This window comes from Sinocyclocheilus grahami, unplaced genomic scaffold (genome assembly GCF_001515645.1).
Source record: "Sinocyclocheilus grahami isolate Dianchi unplaced genomic scaffold, SAMN03320097.WGS_v1.1 scaffold149.1, whole genome shotgun sequence".
In the NCBI taxonomy this organism is placed as follows: Eukaryota; Metazoa; Chordata; class Actinopteri; order Cypriniformes; family Cyprinidae; genus Sinocyclocheilus; species Sinocyclocheilus grahami.
The window spans coordinates 1,092,109-1,112,142 of record NW_015505328.1 but is presented as its reverse complement, the minus strand read 5'-3'; the positions used below and the strand labels follow the sequence as shown (position 1 = coordinate 1,112,142).

Genomic DNA, 20,034 nt, shown 5'->3' with positions numbered 1-20,034 from the left:
CTCCTATTTATATTCCTGTGAAACAGGAAGCCATGGCTGGATCATTTCATGTTCATAATCACCCTGGTATGCTCAAAATTGTAAATATGAATGGGAATATACTTTACAGATATTTTACTCATAAGAATTTCTAGGGGTACCAATAATTGTGTCCAACGTGTATTTGAGAAAAACATTTATGTCATAATGATATTTCCCCCCATTTTAAATTCTAATCCTCCAATGAAAGGTTAGATTTATGTGAATTTTAAATAAAAGATCAAAATGTTTAACAATGCAGATTTATTTTCACAGCCTTCTTTGATCATATTTACCAAGGGTGCCAATAATTCTGACCACGACTGTGTATATATATATATATATATATATAGGTTTAATTTACTTTGGTTTAAATATATGTATACAATGATTTAAAAAAATATATTTGAATGTTTTTAAATAATAGCAAATTCAATTTAAATAATGTAATAAAATAAAATAACTCCAGATATATAATTGGATACATCAACAACCAGCAGATAAAAGCAAGTCCCCCACCCCACTTTTCTTCTATATTGAGACTTACGTTTCACTCAAACTTGTCACAATACAGAAGAAAAGATCTGATCAGACATACGTTTCATCTGTTGAGACTGCACAGACTCAAGAGTCATATGGGTCATTTGCTGAAGAGACTCTCCCAGCAGGCACTTTTAGTCAAGCTAAACATTGTTATTATGGTGCTTTAAATATGACAAACTCTGTAGTGTGAGATGTGCTAACAGTGCTTTAATGCAAGTGGTTACTTCAGGGGTGTCCAAACTCGGTCCTGGAGTTTAGCTCCAACTTGCCTCAACACACCTGCCTGGAAGTTTCTTGTATGCCTAGGAAGACCTTGATTAGCTGGTTCAGGTCGGTTTAATTGAGGTTGGAGTTAAACTCTACAGGGCAGTGGCCCTCCAAGACACCCCTGGATTACTTCATGACCATAAAACTGTGAAATATTACATGTCGTAAGTTTACATCTAGTTGAAATGTATGAAATCATAAGCAGATATATTGGTTTGGTTATACCTTTGCCGGCTCCTTATGTGTCATGGTCATTTTGAGGAAAGCACGCTGGACCTGAAGGGCATTGCTCACCATCTCTGCCTGTTGGATAAAAAAATTAAAGCAACAACACATTTATTTATTTTATATTTGTAATAGTATTGTACTTAATAGCATTTTGTGGTGGAACTAACATTATGAACATTTTTGCAATATGTCTTGCGAAGGCTAAGTTTCTCCAAGCATTTTATGTACACGCACAATTAAATTATGATTTTGCATGTTTTGCCTAATTTTTGAATTGAAAAGCTCACAATAGCATTCTTTTAATAAATATGTGAAATGTAAATAATAAATATATAAAACATATTCATGTAAATATAAGTGATATTTACCTTTTTTGCTTTCTTTAATATAATGTTCATTCAATTAAAGTCAATCGTTTTTTTTATATTTCACTGTTTTCAAATGAACCCTATTATTAATCATATTATTTGGAATGTGAAAATATTTTTATGATGGATTTTAAGATTTAAAGTCTGGTTCTAGGACAATGATGAAACAACATCCATAAAGGGCATTTGAGAAGCAGCAAAAATTAAGGTAGAAAGAGTTGAAGAAAGTTTTACTGTGACCTTTATATAATAAAAAGTTCTGTTATATAAAAATCAACCGTGGGCACATAAAGTACCAAAGTTAGAGAAATGCCTAAATGAAGTAAAACCTAATTGGATGGAACTGAACCCTCTGCTGCACACACACACACACACACACAAATTGAGGCAAATCCTACATTTAGGAAAAGACTTCCCCTTGCAGAACATGGGGAAAGCCAGAGGTCTGTTTTACCTTAAAAGGAGCTGACTATAGGAGATAAAACCCTCTCCCAGCCCATGTCTTTCAGCACTGATGAGAAACTTAGATTGGTGAATGTTGCCTTTCGAGGTAAAGACACTTCACAGGGTTTATCATCGGTAATTCCCACACTTTCAGGTTCAAAAGGTCATCTCTGCATGACTCCCGGTTAAATCAAGGCAATCAGGCTGTGGTTCAGACCAGCAGTGTGTGGCAGAGGAGAAAGGGATATTGTATGCGATCTCTTTCTAGAACTCTTCTAAGAAGTTTTATGCCAATCTTAACTGGATCGAAACAATAACTGTGCAATTATACTGTAGTTTATTACAGTTTCACATATATAAATAATTTTTCATTAACTGTTCCCTCCTGGTGGAATGACCTGCCCAAATCAATCCGAGCAGCTGAGTCCTTAACCATCTTCAAGAAACGACTAAAAACACATCTGTTCCACCTTTATTTGACCCTCTAACTCTAACCCTTTCTATTCTATTTTAATTCTTCTTTATCTATATTTATCTTCTTTTATGTTTTATTAAAAAACAAAAACAACAAAAAACAAACAAACACTAGCTTTCAATTTTTTCTATTCTATCTACTTGTTTTTCTTTGTATGTGTGTGTGTATATAATATATATATATATATATATATATATATATATATACATAGACCTTGCTATGTGTACCGTGTTAGGCTAACCGAGACTTGTTATTTGCACTTATATATTGTTGCTCTTTTGTTCGTTTTGACTGCTTTTATTGTCCTCATTTGTGAGTCGCTTTAGCTAAAAGTGTCTGCTAAATGACTAAATGTAAATGTAATAAACATGTCATGTTTCAATCTGGGTTTTTGTTTGCACATTTCAATACAAAGGTATAAACTAAACTGAAGATGTTCCTCTAAGATTCTAATATTGGGTAAAGAAAAAAATAATTATTATTTATTAAGTATTATAATACGTAGTATTGTGTACATCTGTCAAAGTTTGGGGATTGAAAGATGTTTTTGAAAGAAATGTTTTGACAGAAGTCTCTTAAGCTCGCTATAATAACAGTAATATTGTGAAATATTATTAAAATTTTATTCTACTTGAATATATTCTAAAATGTAATTTATTCCTGTAATGCAAAGCTATATTTTCAGCATCATTACGCTGGTCTTCAGTGTCACATGATCCTTCAGAAATCATTCTAATATGCTGATTTGGTGCTCAAGAAATATTTCTTATTATAATCATGTTGATAACAGTGCTGTTTAATATTTTTGTGCTAACCATTTATTTGAAATTTCTTGGAATCTTGGAACAATGAAAACAAATCTTACTGACCCCTGACTTTTTTCTATACTGCATATTATTTAAATAAATATTGTATTATATAATATTATTTAAATAGATATAGAAAATATAATATTTGACATATTATATTTAAAACATAAAAAAGACCATTTGTCTTTATTTACACTAATCTTACTATTTTACACACTATAAGTGGGGTTGTATACGTGAAAATATACAGTTGCCTTTATATTTTAAGAAGAGAGTCCTTAGGGGATCATCATATCTGGACGTTGTTGGCATTAAAAAGTTTGAAAACCCCCCAAAAGACCACATCTACACAGACCAACAGACCATGACAAGTTCCCACAAACATTTAGCACAGACAGTCTCTTTTTTCACTGAGCAAAAGATCCCGCACACCCACTCACACAATGTCAAAGAGCCATTTCTCATCTCTTATTAGACCAAAAGAGAAACGTTTCCTCTCTGAGTTGAGCTTGAGGAGGATTCCAGTGTTAACAAAGAGGACACATACATCCCTCTCCCACTTTCTTTCTGCTCTTTTCACCCATCCTCTCTCCCTCTTCTCATAATATTACATTCCATCACTAGAATGAGCCACTGTGCCTCTGTGTACACTAAGTACATTGTCCAGCGCCTGATTTATCAAGCAGCTCTTTAGTTACCAATCGGTAGCGACTGGACATGAAATGTAAGCCATACAGACCGTTATGTACTGTCAGTCAAAAAGAAGCCCTAACATTTCAGTTATTGTTTGCAGGCCCTATTCTATTTTAAAACAAGCAGATGATACATGACTTGCAGATCCAATTTACAGACTCCAGCATATTTTGTGTATAATTTATGTTGTTTTTAAGATATCTGACACAAAACAATGACTAAAATAAAATAACTACATCAAAAATCTTATTGCTGAAAATAAGAATTAATATTAAAATTATTATTGTTGTTATTATTAGTATTAATGTTATTGTTATTATTAGTAATAATGCCACTATTTAAATAACTTATTACAGAACCAATAACTCAAGTAGAACAATTTGGAGGGAAAAAAATGGTCAAACTAAATATAATCTATCACTAAAAAAAAACACTGTGAAAACATTGAATTGCACACACAAACTCGAGACTGGAGGAAGCAGAAGAGAGAGTTCAGAAATCCCATTCACTGACATCCATATCCATTATATATTTCAGACTTTGTTAATGTGCAGTTTGCCAAGGCTAATGCCACTCTGTTCCAATGAGAATATGTTTCCCATGAAGAAAACAAATCCCCTAAAAGTCTTCTCCTTAAGATAATCTGTACAGACAATGCCCTGTGGACTCATCAAAACAGACCACAACAGCATTTTATGCTTTATAAATAAAAACTATTAATATATTGAATAATTCAGGATCTGCTCGCGTTTACAATTATGGATGCCACAATTACGTAATCATTCAAAGCGGCAATTAATCGTTAAAAGTCCATTTATGTTATTCTGCACTCTTAAGATATGTTTTTTTATTTCTCCATGTTATCTTAAGGGTTTTTCCATTGTTTTAGTTTTAGTATAACATTATAATACCATTCATATTTGTACTTTTTCTATAATTTAAAGAAGAAACCAATCCGATGTATATTTGACATTTAAGGCTTAATACTATAGAAAAGCACTAAAGGTTTTTCAGTTAGAGTGTTTTCAGCTTGTTTATTTTCATATAACAATACGGCATGCAGTTGCATCAAACAATGGTATAAACATCATTCAATGTCAATTGTGATAATCGTAATTATTAATAATCGCAATTACAATTTCAAGGGAATAATCGACAATTATGATTTTTGTCATAATCGTGCAACCCTAATCTGCTGTACTTATGATACCTCCGTTGATAATGCTGCTGATGTCTCCGTTGACCAAACCCCCAGGACAGTTCTGCAGTTTGACCGCCACCGCCTCCAGACGAATTACTGCCTGCTCCAGACGCTCAACCAGTGTTTCCATGTCAACGGTCCTGGAGAAACAGAGCAAACTCTTGGCCTGTGCTAAATGGCCGTTATGGCCTATGAAAGCTGTTTGCTTTGTTGGAACTTCATGACCTGAGTACCAGTCTGTTCAATAAAACACTGTCTGCCCCCTGTAACGGTCAAACGACAGCACGTATCCCAGAGAAACTTGACAACAATAATTATGAGGAATGTTTTATTGACTTTCTTGGAGTCTGCCAGTGATACCAGTCACTGCCATCATAACATCTACTATCAAAAATATACAAATATTGTTATTACAATAATATTAATATATTATAATAAATGATAAAGTAGCTAATATTGGCTTTCTGCAAATCTAGCGCTCACACAGACACTGTGAGTATATGAAGGCGTGGAGAGTTCACTGGCAGCCATCCACATGACCACACCTCAATACTCATCTGCTGCCTAACAGGAATGTAACAGTCAATTCGGTTATGACAGCGTCAAGAGGAGGCCACAAACTGTGCTGTTGACAGTCCAAAATCAGCAGTTTATCCAACTATTTCATTACATAACATGTTTATTATCCCCATATTAAAACCCTTTGAAAAGAACTCAACCAGAATGCAGTACAAACCATAAATATTTCTGCTATCTTCACATGTTTCAGCCTCCATCTGAGCACCCGATCAGCAAATACAAATTCTGTTCTATATTTGAAATGTTTTAGACATTATTAGTCATTATTAATAAAAAAAAAACAACATAAAATCAGTCATTAGACCTGCTTCGTTCATCTTTCATTTCTGACCTTTAGTCATTAAAAACTATTCATTAAATCAAACTGACTTAAAGTGTGTGTGTGTGTGTGTGTGTGTGTATATATATGGACATCTGTAGCTCAACTTCTCAAGAAATTATGTAGGGACATTAATATAGATACTAATAATCTTTTCATGGGCTGTATGGAGGATATTCTGAAGAAATATGGTTTGTGCATCTACGTCATTTACATCACTTACCGTGTTTGAATAACCAGGGGTATAGAAATGTTTTATGAAGAGGGGGGACAAAATGTAATGACTATCTCCCAAAAAGGTGGGAGTTGCGACATCCTGGTGACAACTACTACTGAATTTCACCTTTGTTATTAACATTCCCTTGCAAAATTGTATCTGTATATAGATTATTTTGTACATGCATATTGTGGCTATCTTGTCTTTTGTGTCCACACATATTTGTATTACATTTTTTGCGTTAAAAGCATTAAAATCATTGATAGTAGTATTTACATTTTTTTATATTTTATATTATGTTTTTAAATTTTATAATATTTTTACATGCTTTACATAATTGATATTTTGTAATAAATAATACAAATGCACAAATGCTTTCTTGAAACAAAGCTCTGATATTTAGCAAATATGGTGATGGGACATACAGTATGCGACCCTGGACCACAAAACCAGTCATAAAGCAGTCAATATAATATTCAAAATTACGAAATATATTTATTAAAGGAATATTAATTGTTCTGAAATCTAGCCAATATACAAGCCCACATGGGGAGTAGGCTATGTCACCCTATTGATTTATAATAATATTAACATATAAGAATTGCTACTAGACAGCATCACTTGAAATGTAGCGCATGGCATGTCTAATAACAGAGCTAAAGTAACTAGCAGGCAGCAGACGCCTGCACGCGCTGATATGACAACTGACAGACCCTGCAATTAGTGAAAAGATAAGGCACCCTGCCCTCTGACACCAACACACCACTGCTGCAACCTAAAAATCGTGCTAATTCAAACCAAATTGCTGCCAGCACAGGCACAGCGAGTGCGCGTGTCTCCAAACACAAAAACGCGCACGTTTCCATGAGAACCTCCCACCCGCTCAGAGCGCGAGGCGCGACCCAAAACGTCCCGCTAACGACCTGGAAACATAACATGACAGAGACAAGAGTCATTCTCACCCAAATATTACCTCTGACAAGGGATCCGGGGTTTACTCTCACGTTTTCTTTAGAAAAAGCGAGATGTGTATCGGCTATGGCGGTCTGGTCCTGGCGTCCCCGGCGCTCTCCTGCTGTCACTCGACTGAGCCTTGGGCAGCCGCTTCCGGGACTTCCGTATTTGGGAAGGATGAATCCGAGAAAGGTTACATCAAGATGCCTAGATAGAGCAGTGAGACAGTTCGACTGAGAAGGTTTCTAAGGACATCTTGAATCTTGATGGTGCCACCTTGAATGACAGTAATATATACTGAAAGAATAGCAACCACCTATTGAGTAAATATGAAAATATGACACTGAATGCCACTAAATTAATTTCAGAAGGTGTTTTTCTATCTATATGTGAATGGTTTTATTACAAGTGTCATAAAATTCCTGGAAAAATACAAGGTTGGCATAATCTTTGAGCTTTTTTTAAATAATAAATGTTGAAGCAAATTATAAAAGGCATATTATTAGCATAACCATTATTAATAATATACTTTTGTGTGCCAAAAAGTCAGTATTCAAGCCACTTTTTTGTCATGTAAAAAAACACACACACACACACACACACACACACACATAAAAAACCTAAACCCTAAATATCACCATATTAGGTCAGATAGTAAAATATTTGTTTGTTTGTTTTTAATAGTGATTGTTTATGCTTGCTGTTTTCAAGGTGCAAGGATAAGTAAATATTTTAGTGTTTTACCTGTCACTAAATCAAAATTTTATAGAAAATATTAAATATCAAAAATATAATTGAATAGTAAAATATGAAAATACTAAATATCAAAATATTAATATAAATATTATTGAAACATAAATGTATTAAGCCAATATGAACACAAGGATAACAAACATTTGTAAGAACTTGTTACATGGTTTGAGCTAGATTACGTTTATCATCTCAAACATCCATATTTGTCAGAGAATACTACTGCACTATGGAACAAAATGTAAAAATAAATATATGCATACATAAACCGCATTGATGATCATTTTGTTACTTTTGTTTATTAGTTTATTCAATTTCCATTACCTATCGATTTGCTTCATTGCACTTTTGACACTACAACAGATTATGAAGTAATCTGCCTGTCAGCCGGTATCAGTGCCTTTATTCTGCATCAGTTCCCGGTGGCGTGTTCTTCCCGCGGTCCTGTGCTATCATGGCCGACGTTAGACAGGCATCCCTGGTGATGGTGTGGTGGAAAGTTTCCACCCCTGCTGTGTCACAGTGGTACTGAAACACGAGCTAGCATCAGGTTACACGGCGGGCAGAAATAGAACATCCTCGAGAAGTACCAAGTGCACAGAAAGGCCCTAAATAATTCACTGAGCCACTGCGGGTCTTCAATATGCAAAATGGCGTTGAAAGGAATACAGATGCTGGGTTGGTTTGGGTTTTAAGTACAGATAAAACATGCGTGAGGTTTATATTTAAATTTAGGATTGAGTTACATGGGATGTCAGACTGGATTGGAATTTAGGCCCGGTTTATGGTCATTACCCAAAGTGCTCTGTCCTGAACATTAGAAGACTGGGTACAACTAGGTCAACATGGTGGATCTCAGATCCATGACACAGCGATTTGGCTCAAACATTGCTCAATCTATCTATCTATCCCGTATGAGGTTCACAAACAACACGCATACACAAATTTGCTTATACCATCACCTGACTAGTCATATTAAATTATATTTAGTGATTCTGGCGACATGCGTTTACACAAACACATTCGTTATTCATCAGCCATCTGAAATCAACACGTAATCATGTGTTTATTCAACATGTCTCCCTTCTCTAGTTTAAACATGCAGGGTTCATTTGAATCGTTTTGCAATGGAGCAAAACAGAATACATTTCACAAATGAAGTAAACGGAACTATCGCTAAAGGAATATTTGCAGTTCAGTACAAATTAAGCTCAATCGACAGCACTTGTGGGATTTTGTTGATTACCACATTTATTCAGCCTTTTTTAACTCGCCTCTCATTTTCTTTCACAAAAAGAGTTTATAGTCATGCACTTACAATGGAAGTGAATGGGGCTCACTGTTTCAATGTGACAGCTACATGATGTAGAGAGGTTTTCAAGTTAACATGCTTTTAGAGAAGAAAAATCTGCTTAATCTTTTCCGCAGGAAGTTCCAATTTGTACAGCTTTGCCAAAGCCTCTAAAACTCAAACAACTGTAAAAATAAATAAATAAATAAAAAATAAATTTTGAACATCTTTACAGATCAAATAATACACAAGTTTTAACAGAAGAATTTATGTAAGTGCTTTTGAACACTATCCTCCAAAAATGGCCCTATTCAATTCCATTGTGTCTCACCATAAGCTTGATTTAAAAAAAAATAAAAGTTGCGTTATTGATTGATTGCAGTTTAACCAGAGGAAATAATGTATTTTCTTTTATTTTTTAAATGGAATCTTAAAATTTCAAATTTCTGCTTTTAAAAACTGGCCACATTTACTTTCACTGTTAGAAACTTTGTGTGTGTGTGTGTGTTAACAATGGGCAAAGTGTCGCAATCAACATTATGCCACAAATGCTGTCTGTTTTAACAGAAGAAATCATTGCAATTATAAAATTATAAGCTTTACATTTCTGCTTTAAATCCTCTATAACATTGGCCCATTCACTTCCATTGTAAGTGCCTCACCACAACCTTTTTTTGTGTGTGTGTGGGCGTGTCCAAATTAATTTTTGTGCTAATCGATATTAAAGGTCACAAAAACTGTTGATTGAGCTTAACTTGTAATGAACCCTGAATATTGCTCCACCGGCTCCATTATTAAGCAATGTCTGGACAGGCAGAGATGAGGTCAGTTAAATTTGTCACCTCACAAACCAGCATAAACAAAGTCATAAATAAGCATCTCGGTGTGTGGCGAGGACAAGTGACAGCCTGTGTGTTTATACTGTTGGCTTGCTGAGAATATCTGCTTCTTTTTCACGACACCATCAATGAGAAACACACAACAGCTTGTTCTTCGTCACTGCAGTGGTAAAGCTACCGCCTGTCGAAACAAAGACCATAAGAAACAAAACAGGAGCACTTTTAAGCCATTTAAATATTTTGCAATTCACCATATAATAAGTTTGAACCGGGAAGAATCAATGATGTAGCAATGACCTAGAATGTGTGCTTTTGAAATACAATGAATAAGTTACACAATATAACAATCCAAACCATGAGCACACCATCTAACAGATCCAAAAGCTGTATCCCAATGGAAACCGTGACAAAAATCAGGCCTGTGCAATGAACAAAGCATTTGAGGTTTAAATATAGAACCTTTTATTTCCATTTTGAGTAAATAGTGAAGAAGATCTGAAATAAGGCTTAAATACCTACAGAACGTTCGTATTTAAATAGTCATTAACGCTTGACATGCCCAAATCCAGTGACAATGAAAAAAGTCCTTTGTGTGTTGTTATTCTTCTTTTTTCATATTTTCCCTTGTAAGAAAGAGTTCAAGTATAAAAATTCTCAACAGTGTAAAATAGCCCATTTGATGCATATTTAAAGCAATAGAAGCACAGCATCCATCATCGACATTGACAATACATTCTAGTGTATGAAGCAGCATGTCCCTTAGGTTTCGCCAAGTCTTTTTTTTTTGTCCTTTCGCCAAGTCTTTTAAACAGTTCTGGATGACAAATGGAGATGCATGCCCAAAACAACAGGCCTGCAATAAAATAAATGTCATACGATAGGCATTACACTAGCTGATATTTAATGTTGTGTTCTAAAATTCCAAATGTATAAAGAAGAAAAAAAAAGAAGAATTGTACAGTGCACATACAGAATTGTATCTTAAGTCCTACACCAACATTTTTGGTTGAGTATGTTAATAATGCTACAGCTATGTCCTTTCGCCAAGTCTTTTAAACAGTTCTGGATATGACAAATGGAGATGCATGCCCAAAACAACAGGCCTGCAATAAAATAAATGTCATACGATAGGCATTACACTAGCTGATATTTAATGTTGTGTTCTAAAATTCCAAATGTATAAAGAAGAAAAAAAAGAAGAATTGTACAGTGCACATACAGAATTGTATCTTAAGTCCTACACCAACATTTTTGGTTGAGTATGTTAATAATGCTACAGCTAAGCCTACTCAATAACTTATAATAATATGCCATGAGATGAATACATTATATCCATACAGTACCACTTCCAAGTCAGTGATCTTAGAGCACAACATAAGTCAACTCAAAATAAATATCTTAAATAGCAGATGTCTTTAAATAGCATTACAAATGTAAGGCACACAAAGAACCCTCGTACGCACAGATTTGGATCCTTTCACTATAGTGCTGTTCTGTAAAGAGTTGCTCATTGAAATACATAGACCTTATTACCTGTGCTGGTGCTCAGACATATTTCTTAGTGAACATATAAAGACCAGGCCGATAGCGGTTCATTGGTATAGGGTAAAAAGCTTGCAGGAACCCCCCTCCCTTATCGCGGATCCTCATCCTGTTCCAGATAAAGATCCGTCGCTGATATCGGGAGGATGCACAGGTCTGTCCTCAAGCTTCTGGACCCTCTCTAGGAGGATAAGAGTTGACAGACCCGGAGCATGACCGAAGTCCAGGGATGAAACTGTGACAGCTCAATAAACGAGCACCAGTGATCTTTCCAGAGCAATCTGTCTGTGTGTGTGTGTGTGTGTCTCAGTGCCTGTTCCTTCCAACACAGCAATTGCTCCCCGATTCTAGTACTAGTACGGAGCAATGCCCCATGCTTTTTTCCCTACGTCGTCATCTTTGTGTATGCGTTTGCGTCCTCCCTCGCCCACAGACAGACATTAACACTTAAATTTTTGTGTAACTGTGTACATGTTAGTCCGTGTGTTTTGTAAGCATATAATACAATACGTCTCAGTCTTTTTGTCTTTTCGAGAGTGCCTTCAAATTGTTCGATGCCCATTGTGGGGGAGCAAAAGAAAATCTCTCCTGTTCCTGCACTTTGTTTTGTCCCCTAGCGGCCTGTTTGCTTTGCATAGGTCAGGAGGTCAATACAGGAGTCAGAGAAAGGGGGGACATTCAGCATCAGATAGATAAAAAAGGTAGTTCACAACACATAAAACATGCTAACACTGGATCTTTCTCCATTTCGCCACAGTTAGGTCTACTATCCCTGATTGGCAGAGTGTGTCGTTTCTAAATCGCTGAAAAATGCTCCATTTCCCTGATGATCAAAAAAAATGCACTTGAGAAGAAAACAGAACAAAAAGAGCCCTCAAAAATTAGAATAAATATAAAGGTAAGGGGCCCTAGAATCAAAACAATGTGGGGCATTTCCAAGAGTCCTTCGGAAAAACGGTCGCCTACATTAAATGACAGCATCGGGACTTAAGGTTTCGTCTACAACGCACCTATACCACAGTGATTAGTCGCTGCATACCTCTTTTCGCAATAAATATCCTACTCTAATATTAATTATAGTAATAAAGATAACATAATAATGATAATGATAATAGTAAAAAGCTAGATTCCGTCCTTTTCTGCGATCTTATTTTTGTTTGTTTTTTTTCTTTAATCACAGCAAGTTGGAAAGCAATGGAGTTCCCATCTCATTAATAATCTTTCTATCAATTACTATCCCCTTCCCGTATGCTCCTCATCTTCCTCCTCTTGCAATCAACCCACAACCAGCAACTATTTTCATCACCATCCTCTTCATTATCTAGTAGCAGTCGCTGGGCGTCGATTCCCTGCGCGTCTCCCGTCCGTCTCTTTGGTTGCTATTGCATCCGTTCGGCTTGCAGCTGCTGGGGCTGGTATTGACCGAAGGCCGCAGCTGCGGCTGCAGACCCCGGCGCGGCGGTGGCCAGTGGCTGCTGCATGGCGTAGCCATAGCCGGCGGTAGCTACGTAGCCGGTTGCGGCAGGAGAGGCAGCGTATGGGTACTGCTCATAGGCTGCGGCAGCCGCAGCGGTTGCGGCACTGGCATACTGTGCGTAGGCTGCACCTGTGTAGTCGATGTAAGGTGAGGACGCGGTGGTGGAGGTCGCCGCTGACTGGATGTGAGGGATGACCACACTGGGCTGCATGAAGGCCTGCGGGTACACGTAGTGAGTGGGGATCCTGTGAGAGACAAACACGACAGCATGTTAGCAATGCATTATGGACAAATGCAGAACCACAACCACAGCGCGGCCAAGCACCCCATTTCCACAATTCAGTAACACCAAGGAAATGCCTGCTAGTGATTATTAGAGATATAAGGTTGCCAAAATAGACATCTCTCTGTACAATTGTAATTTCCGTGCCATTAGCGGTATCAAATAATAACTGTCATCAGACAGGTTTTTCCCAAATTCACCCATGTGTCATTGGTTAAACAAGCGGACAAGAATGTGTTGGTTTGTGATTTTAATATCTATCAACTCAATACAGGTTTTTAAACTATAGTACCTTTTAAATGTTTTGTTAGCTAACAGCTTCGTCTTGTATTGTAGTTTAGCAAAATCATCTGCTGAAGTCTATTGCAGATATAGATACTCATATATGTGTGTATAAACTACAGTTGCAGACACACAGGCAACCTGCTCTCAAGAGTTCTTTGACCATTCCAATATGGCGGAAGGCTTACGTATAGTGGCCCATAGAAACAGCCACTAATAGGGCATCTACCTATACATATCTATGGTTGCTAAATTGGGCTGGTCGAGACATGTATTTTAATTTAAAACAAAAAAAAGACAAAAATAAAACTTTTGATAGTTAAAAAGCCAAGTGAACATTATTCCCATCAGCTATTGGTCAGATCCCCCGCCCCCAAGCTCATGTCATTGGCTGAGCCACTGTTGCTATGTCAGGCTGGTCGGGATTCTCAAACAAAGAGACCAATGTTTTGATAGCCCCTCATTGTTTACACTTTACAACATACAATTGTCTTAAAGTTGTCTGTACTCTAACTTGGGACTGGAGAAAATAATTTAACATCCTTTTAATACTTAAAATGCTAAGTTAACAGATCATCTGTGTGAATCATCGGTGTTAAAAGTCACATGTGTTCAACACCCCTGTGTCCATCCTATGAAATGGGGGAAGGCAGGACCCAGGAGAGGCAAAGAGGAGATGAGGGGAGCATTGTGAATATGTCAGGGCTACTTTGACAGCTGGACAGTTTTCAAAAAGGGACGTTGCTGGCTGTTTCCCCCTCCGCACTTAGACAATGAGCCTCAGGCTGGACAGCACACACAGAGGGGAGTTTTGATTAAATAAGCAATCAGGAACAATGAGCCCATTCTGCCTTTCATTACGTACCCCGTTGCACTTTCAGAGCGCTTTTCACATTTACTGTCTGCACTAAACAGACGGGTGAGAACTTTTTAAGTTAGTTCAGGGAAGACAGAATGCATTGAAATGCCTGACGCACTAAATATGATTTAATAAGGCAATACAACTATATTGTAAAAGACAGTGACATCTATGAGAATTTAGGGTTGGAGGATTCTCATGAAAAATTTAATTGAGTTTATAATGACATTTTACTTTAAAGAAACAGGGATCTGTGGCTGTTGGGAAGCAACATCTACTTTGACCTGCACAAATAAAATAGGAATTTCCACAATGAGGTTTATTAGATAAGATGGTGTTTATGACTAGAATTTGAGTTTGTTAAGATGGTTTGAAAAAGTGAGAGAATGGTTCTATCATGGCAACCCTATTTGTAGCACACCATTATAACAATCAAACCTCAACCCCTGACCACCCCCAAAATCAAACTCCAAAACCTCTGCCCCAAATTAAAGAAAATAAGCATACCACAGGCGTCAAGAAAAAAAAGGGCAACAGTATGTATTACCAACATCAACTCAAAACACACAACCACTCACATAATGCCATAAATGAGAGGAATGAAACAAAACCTTCCTTTTTCTGACTCAGGTCAAAGGGCAAAGATGCTCCTATGAAATCTTTCATAGATGCCTTGCCAGCCTGAGGTGACAGCAGGGATTGTGTTAATATAGACTACCATAAGAGTCAAACACAGAGAAAATACACTCAGCTTCAAACATTGAGAAGTTCACATTCAACCTGCACAGACATCACAACAAAAATATCACCACACACACACACACACAAGGTTCACATTGTGAACAGACATCTCACAGACATTCATTCTGTGATTTACATATGTATCATCAGTGTGAGAAATTTAAATGAACAAATTATTGGTAAGCAACTTAAAAATGATCAATTAAGAGACAATATTTGCCCTGGATCTTATGAGCATTTATTTCTATTTTTATGGGGGCACAGTTTCAATTGAATAAATTAATATAGCATTAGTAATTAAAATTAATTAGATATATGAGAATGTTACCAATCAAATTTTAAAAAATCAATCAATTTTAAGATTGCACCAAAATAGGTCTACAAAATATAGAGTTTGTCCATGCAAAAGTCACAATGGGTAGTTGTTAGGGCATTGCTATGCGGTTTGCTAAAGTACTGTGGCTGGTCACTAAGATGTTTTTGACTCTAGATTGTATAAAGAATAGCTTAAGCAGTAAAGTTATAATAAACAAATAAATGCAATAAACCTTCTAGCACTTAATGGATGTAGCTAAGCACATCTTTAAAAAAAATTAAGTTAAATGTAATACTCTTGCTCAGGGCATGTCTATCACAACATGGTCTAATATTAGGTTGGTCTGTTAGTTGTTAGTACATTGGGATTCATACCACCGAACACGCTGTCTAAAAGCAGTACCAAGTTACAAAGATATGACAGAAACCTTGCGCAACCACTTTTGAGTTAAATAAAATGCAGCTGACTCAAGACCACAATCAGTGCAGCTCTTTTAGTGTGAGTGACAGGGAGGGCTGGACGCTATTTTCTGCTTCCTCGGTCATTCCACACTAGAGTGCTGTTTTCTAAATGCAAGAAGTTTTTACCTTCTACATCTTTATCGGTTCGTCTTGTGAGCCCTTAGGAAAATCTACCCATCTGATCAGCCTTTTTTGTCACATGTCTATGAGCCCAAATAATCAATGATTTATACAAAGAACCTACTCCCATTGAAAACCAACTATCAGGTTTTTTTCAAATAGAGATTAAAATAAATGCACATAAATGTATCCATCTAGAGCACTGCAGGCCAGGAACCTTGAGGTTTGTGTCTAAATAAAGGTCACTTTCAGACTTGAGTTTCACAGATCTAGAAGACACCTGTTGTCATCTGTGAAGATCTCAGCTGTGCAACTAAGATCAGGGAGAAGAGAACTAGACTTACATATTCTACACAATTTGGACAAATTCGCCTGCATGACCTGGTTAGGCTGTTTTTAAACACCATGTGTGATAATGGCCGATTTAACGCTGAGCTCATGAGAAACTCTAAAAAGAAATTTGCAGAACAGGCATGACTTTGCAAATTTCAAACCTGACCCATTTATTACACAGTTCCAATTTGACTACCAACACCGTTTGGCCCCTGAGCAACCTTTTCCAACCGCTTCAAGGTCAAAGAATGATGCCACTGTTCATTTGACACGCAGCTTCCTGACAACACTGTCAAAAAATGCCTTAACACAATGCACTGGTGCCATCTCAGCGGCAATGTGGCACATGTTGGGCCTTGTTGAGTTTATCTCAAAACTAAATGTCAGGAGCGGCCCAACCCCCCAAGCCGAGAACGAGTTTGTGACAGTGACCGAAGCCAGAGAGAGATATATAGGGAGAAAGACAGTGTTAAAGAGCGAGAGAAAGATTCATGCGACTGCAGTGTCAGCACTACAGCCTTTGTGCAAAACAATGGTGAAGCTTGTTTTCCTTAACACCGCACGGGGCCATGTGACGAAGGCTCGCTCAGGGGGCTGTGGGCATCCAGACATATGTTTGTCACAACAGAGGGCTCACAACACTGCAAACACATGCATGCATATCACAAAGACACACACTCACCCACACGTATACGCACACACTGTGGAATCCTCCACAGATTAAACGATGACACTGAACGCCTGCCAGTTTTTTAATATGCCTGCTGATCTTACAGTAAATTGTCAAGTTGCCTCTGTAAACTGTTCTTTCTTTGTCTTTCTGTCCTTGACATTATATACGCTACTGTTCGAAAGTTAAGGGTCGGTAAAATTTATAAATTAATAAGAAATTAATACTTTTTTCAGCAGGGATGCATTCAAATTTTTTTTTTTAAATCACAAATGTGAGTAAATACGTTTATAATGTCGCAAAAGATTTTGATTTCAAATGTTTACTTTGTTTTACTTTCTATTCAAAGAATCCTTAAAATATACATACCATGGTTTTTTACAAAAATACTAAGCAGCACAACTATTTTCAACATGAATAATAATAAATGTTTCCTGAGCAGCTAATCAGCATATTAGAATGATTTCTGAAGGATCGTGTGACACTGAAGACTGAAGTAATGGATGCTGAAAATTCAAATAATAAAATATAATAAAAAGAAAACAGTTAGTTTAAAATAATAAATACAGTGATATTATGAAATTTGGTCAAATAAATGCAGCCTTGGTGACCTTAAGAGACCTCTATCAAAACACAAAAAATGACCAACCTCAAACTTCTGAACAGCAAACTTACACGAGCAGGTAGTCAGGACAGTTAAAAAAAATAATAAACCCATAAAAAAATTCTATCATCATTTACTCACCCTCATGTAATTCCATACCTGTATTTTCTTTTCCGAGACATAAAATAAGATGCGAGATCCGAGCTGTTCATTTCCATATAGTAAATAAATATACATGGTGATTTTTAATACCCAGCTCCAAAAAAGGCAAAAGCAGCACTATAAAAATGACAAAACTGACTTATACTCTATACTTCAAATCTTCAGAACCTATTCAATAATTCTGTGTGAGGAACAGACCAGAATTTAAATTATACACCGAAAAGACACAAAAGATCCCATTGTATTTGGCGTCAATGCTTAAATATGCCAGTTTTGCAGTTCACTTTTAGCAAATAGCTACTTAAAGGGTTAGTTCACCCCAAAATGAAAATTCTGTCATTAATTACTCACCCTCATGTCGTTTCAAACCCGTAAGACCTTCGCTCATCTTCGGAACTCAAATTAAGATATTTTTGATGAAATGTAAGAGCTCTCAGACCCTGCATAGACAGCAATGCAACTGTAATGTTCCCAGGTCCAGAAACGTAGTAAGGACATCGGTAAAACAGTCCATGTGACATCAGTGGCTCAACTTCAGTTTTGCGAAGCTACGAGAATACTTTGAGCACAAAGAAAACAAAAATAACAAATTTATTTAACAATTCTCCCCCCCCCCCCCATCAGCGTTGTTTACACTTGTTTACACTTCCCCACACCAGGGGAAAGCGTGCGTATGTGTTGTGATACTCTAAAATGGCGGAAGACGTAACTCGGGTGAGAAGAATTGTTGAATAAATTATGGTATTTTTGTTTTCTTTGCGCTCAAAAAGTATTCTCGCAGCTTTGCAAAACTGAAGTTGAGCCACCGATGTCCTTACAACGTTTCTGGACCTGGGAACATTACAGTTGCATTGCTGTCTATGCAGGGTCTGAGAGCTCTCACATTTCATCAAACATGACATGAGGGTGAGTAATTAACGACAGAATTTTCATTTTTGGGTGAACTATCCCTTTTAAATGTCTGTCTCTTCATCAAACAAAGCCATCGTATGGCTTCAAAAGACTTGGAATATAGCGCAATCGTTGTGATGCTTTTATAGCACTTGGAGCTTGGCAATGTAAAAATGATCCACTTTTGCTGTATGGAAAAGAACACCTCAGACATGCTGTTTTCAATCTCTTTTTGCATTTTACTGATGAAAAAATATACAGGAACAATAAGTGGCTGAGTAAATTTGTATATTTTTTATTTGGGTAAACTACCCCTTTAAACGTTCGGGTTGGTTTCGTTTTCCTACAGAAATGGTCAACAGGGAATTTACAAGGAGATCATCACTGAAAGAGAAACGGCAGGACTCTAGAGACTCTGGATCCACTGCAGGATGCCTTATAGGGCTAGAGTAAAGAGACGACAGAGGAGAGACAGAGAGATAGAGAGAGAGCTGGAAAAGGAGGAGAAATGAACAGACACAATGGAGATGGGAGAGAACGGTAAAGGGTGAGCATGTGTCAGTCTCTGTGTTGTGAGTGTGACAGGACTCCCAATCAGTGAGCAAAATAAAACCGCAACGTGCAAGTTTGTAGTCGGGCTGTTGGGTTGGCGTGAAGAGGGATCAACAACGGCACACAAAACAAAATGGCACTCACTCCAATAACAAGACACCAGAAAACACAAAAAAGTGAAAAGTAAATAAAATAATAAATAAATAAATAAATGATCAAAAACACAAGCGCACACAATAAAAATGTGAAGAAATTAAAAGGAAGCAAAGTAAAAATCACACTTTGCTCCGTGGCAAAGTTGTCACTCCTCCACAACACGGAAATTCAGCACCCCAAAACCAGCCTTTTTTTCCATTAAATTAAAAAAAGCACACAATTAAGCTATCAACACCACTTCATAACGGTAAAAAGGCACACACAGCTCTATGTACTATTAAAAGTGAAAGTCCAAACCAAAATAAAACCAACATACATGCATCTGTAATCACCATTTTCGAGCTTGTTTGTGTGTGTTTGAGTCTACAGGTACTGTAGCTACAGATCTGCACAAAGCTCTCAGAGCTATTCCTCAAACCACCAGTTATCTTAACCCAAATCGAGCCTGTCGGACCAGAGAAAGATAGACAACATTGAGTCAGGCTATAGTGTCCAGTGTAAAAGATCTTCTTACTCACACACACACACACACACACACACACACACACACACACACTACATATCTCTATAAATATCAAAATATAATATAT

The 20,034-nt window shown here is 36.8% G+C and overlaps 2 protein-coding genes across 2 annotated transcripts in view; both read right to left on the bottom strand.

The window, feature by feature from the left end:
* Positions 1-7,418, bottom strand: part of cap2 (cyclase associated actin cytoskeleton regulatory protein 2) — a 17,903-nt gene extending 10,485 nt beyond the window's left edge. Inside the window, exons 1-4 of the mRNA XM_016281402.1 lie at positions 7,135-7,418; positions 5,056-5,186; positions 1,895-1,983; positions 1,054-1,131 (exon numbers count right to left, since the gene is read on the bottom strand). Coding sequence (XP_016136888.1) covers positions 1,054-1,131; positions 1,895-1,983; positions 5,056-5,176 — 288 coding nt within the window. The 5' untranslated portion in view covers positions 5,177-5,186; positions 7,135-7,418. The remainder of the gene's footprint in view (positions 1-1,053; positions 1,132-1,894; positions 1,984-5,055; positions 5,187-7,134) is intronic.
* Positions 7,419-11,028: 3,610 nt separating this feature from the next.
* Positions 11,029-20,034, bottom strand: part of rbm24a (RNA binding motif protein 24a) — an 11,472-nt gene continuing 2,466 nt past the window's right edge. Inside the window, exon 4 of the mRNA XM_016281261.1 lies at positions 11,029-13,259. Coding sequence (XP_016136747.1) covers positions 12,917-13,259 — 343 coding nt within the window. The 3' untranslated portion in view covers positions 11,029-12,916. The remainder of the gene's footprint in view (positions 13,260-20,034) is intronic.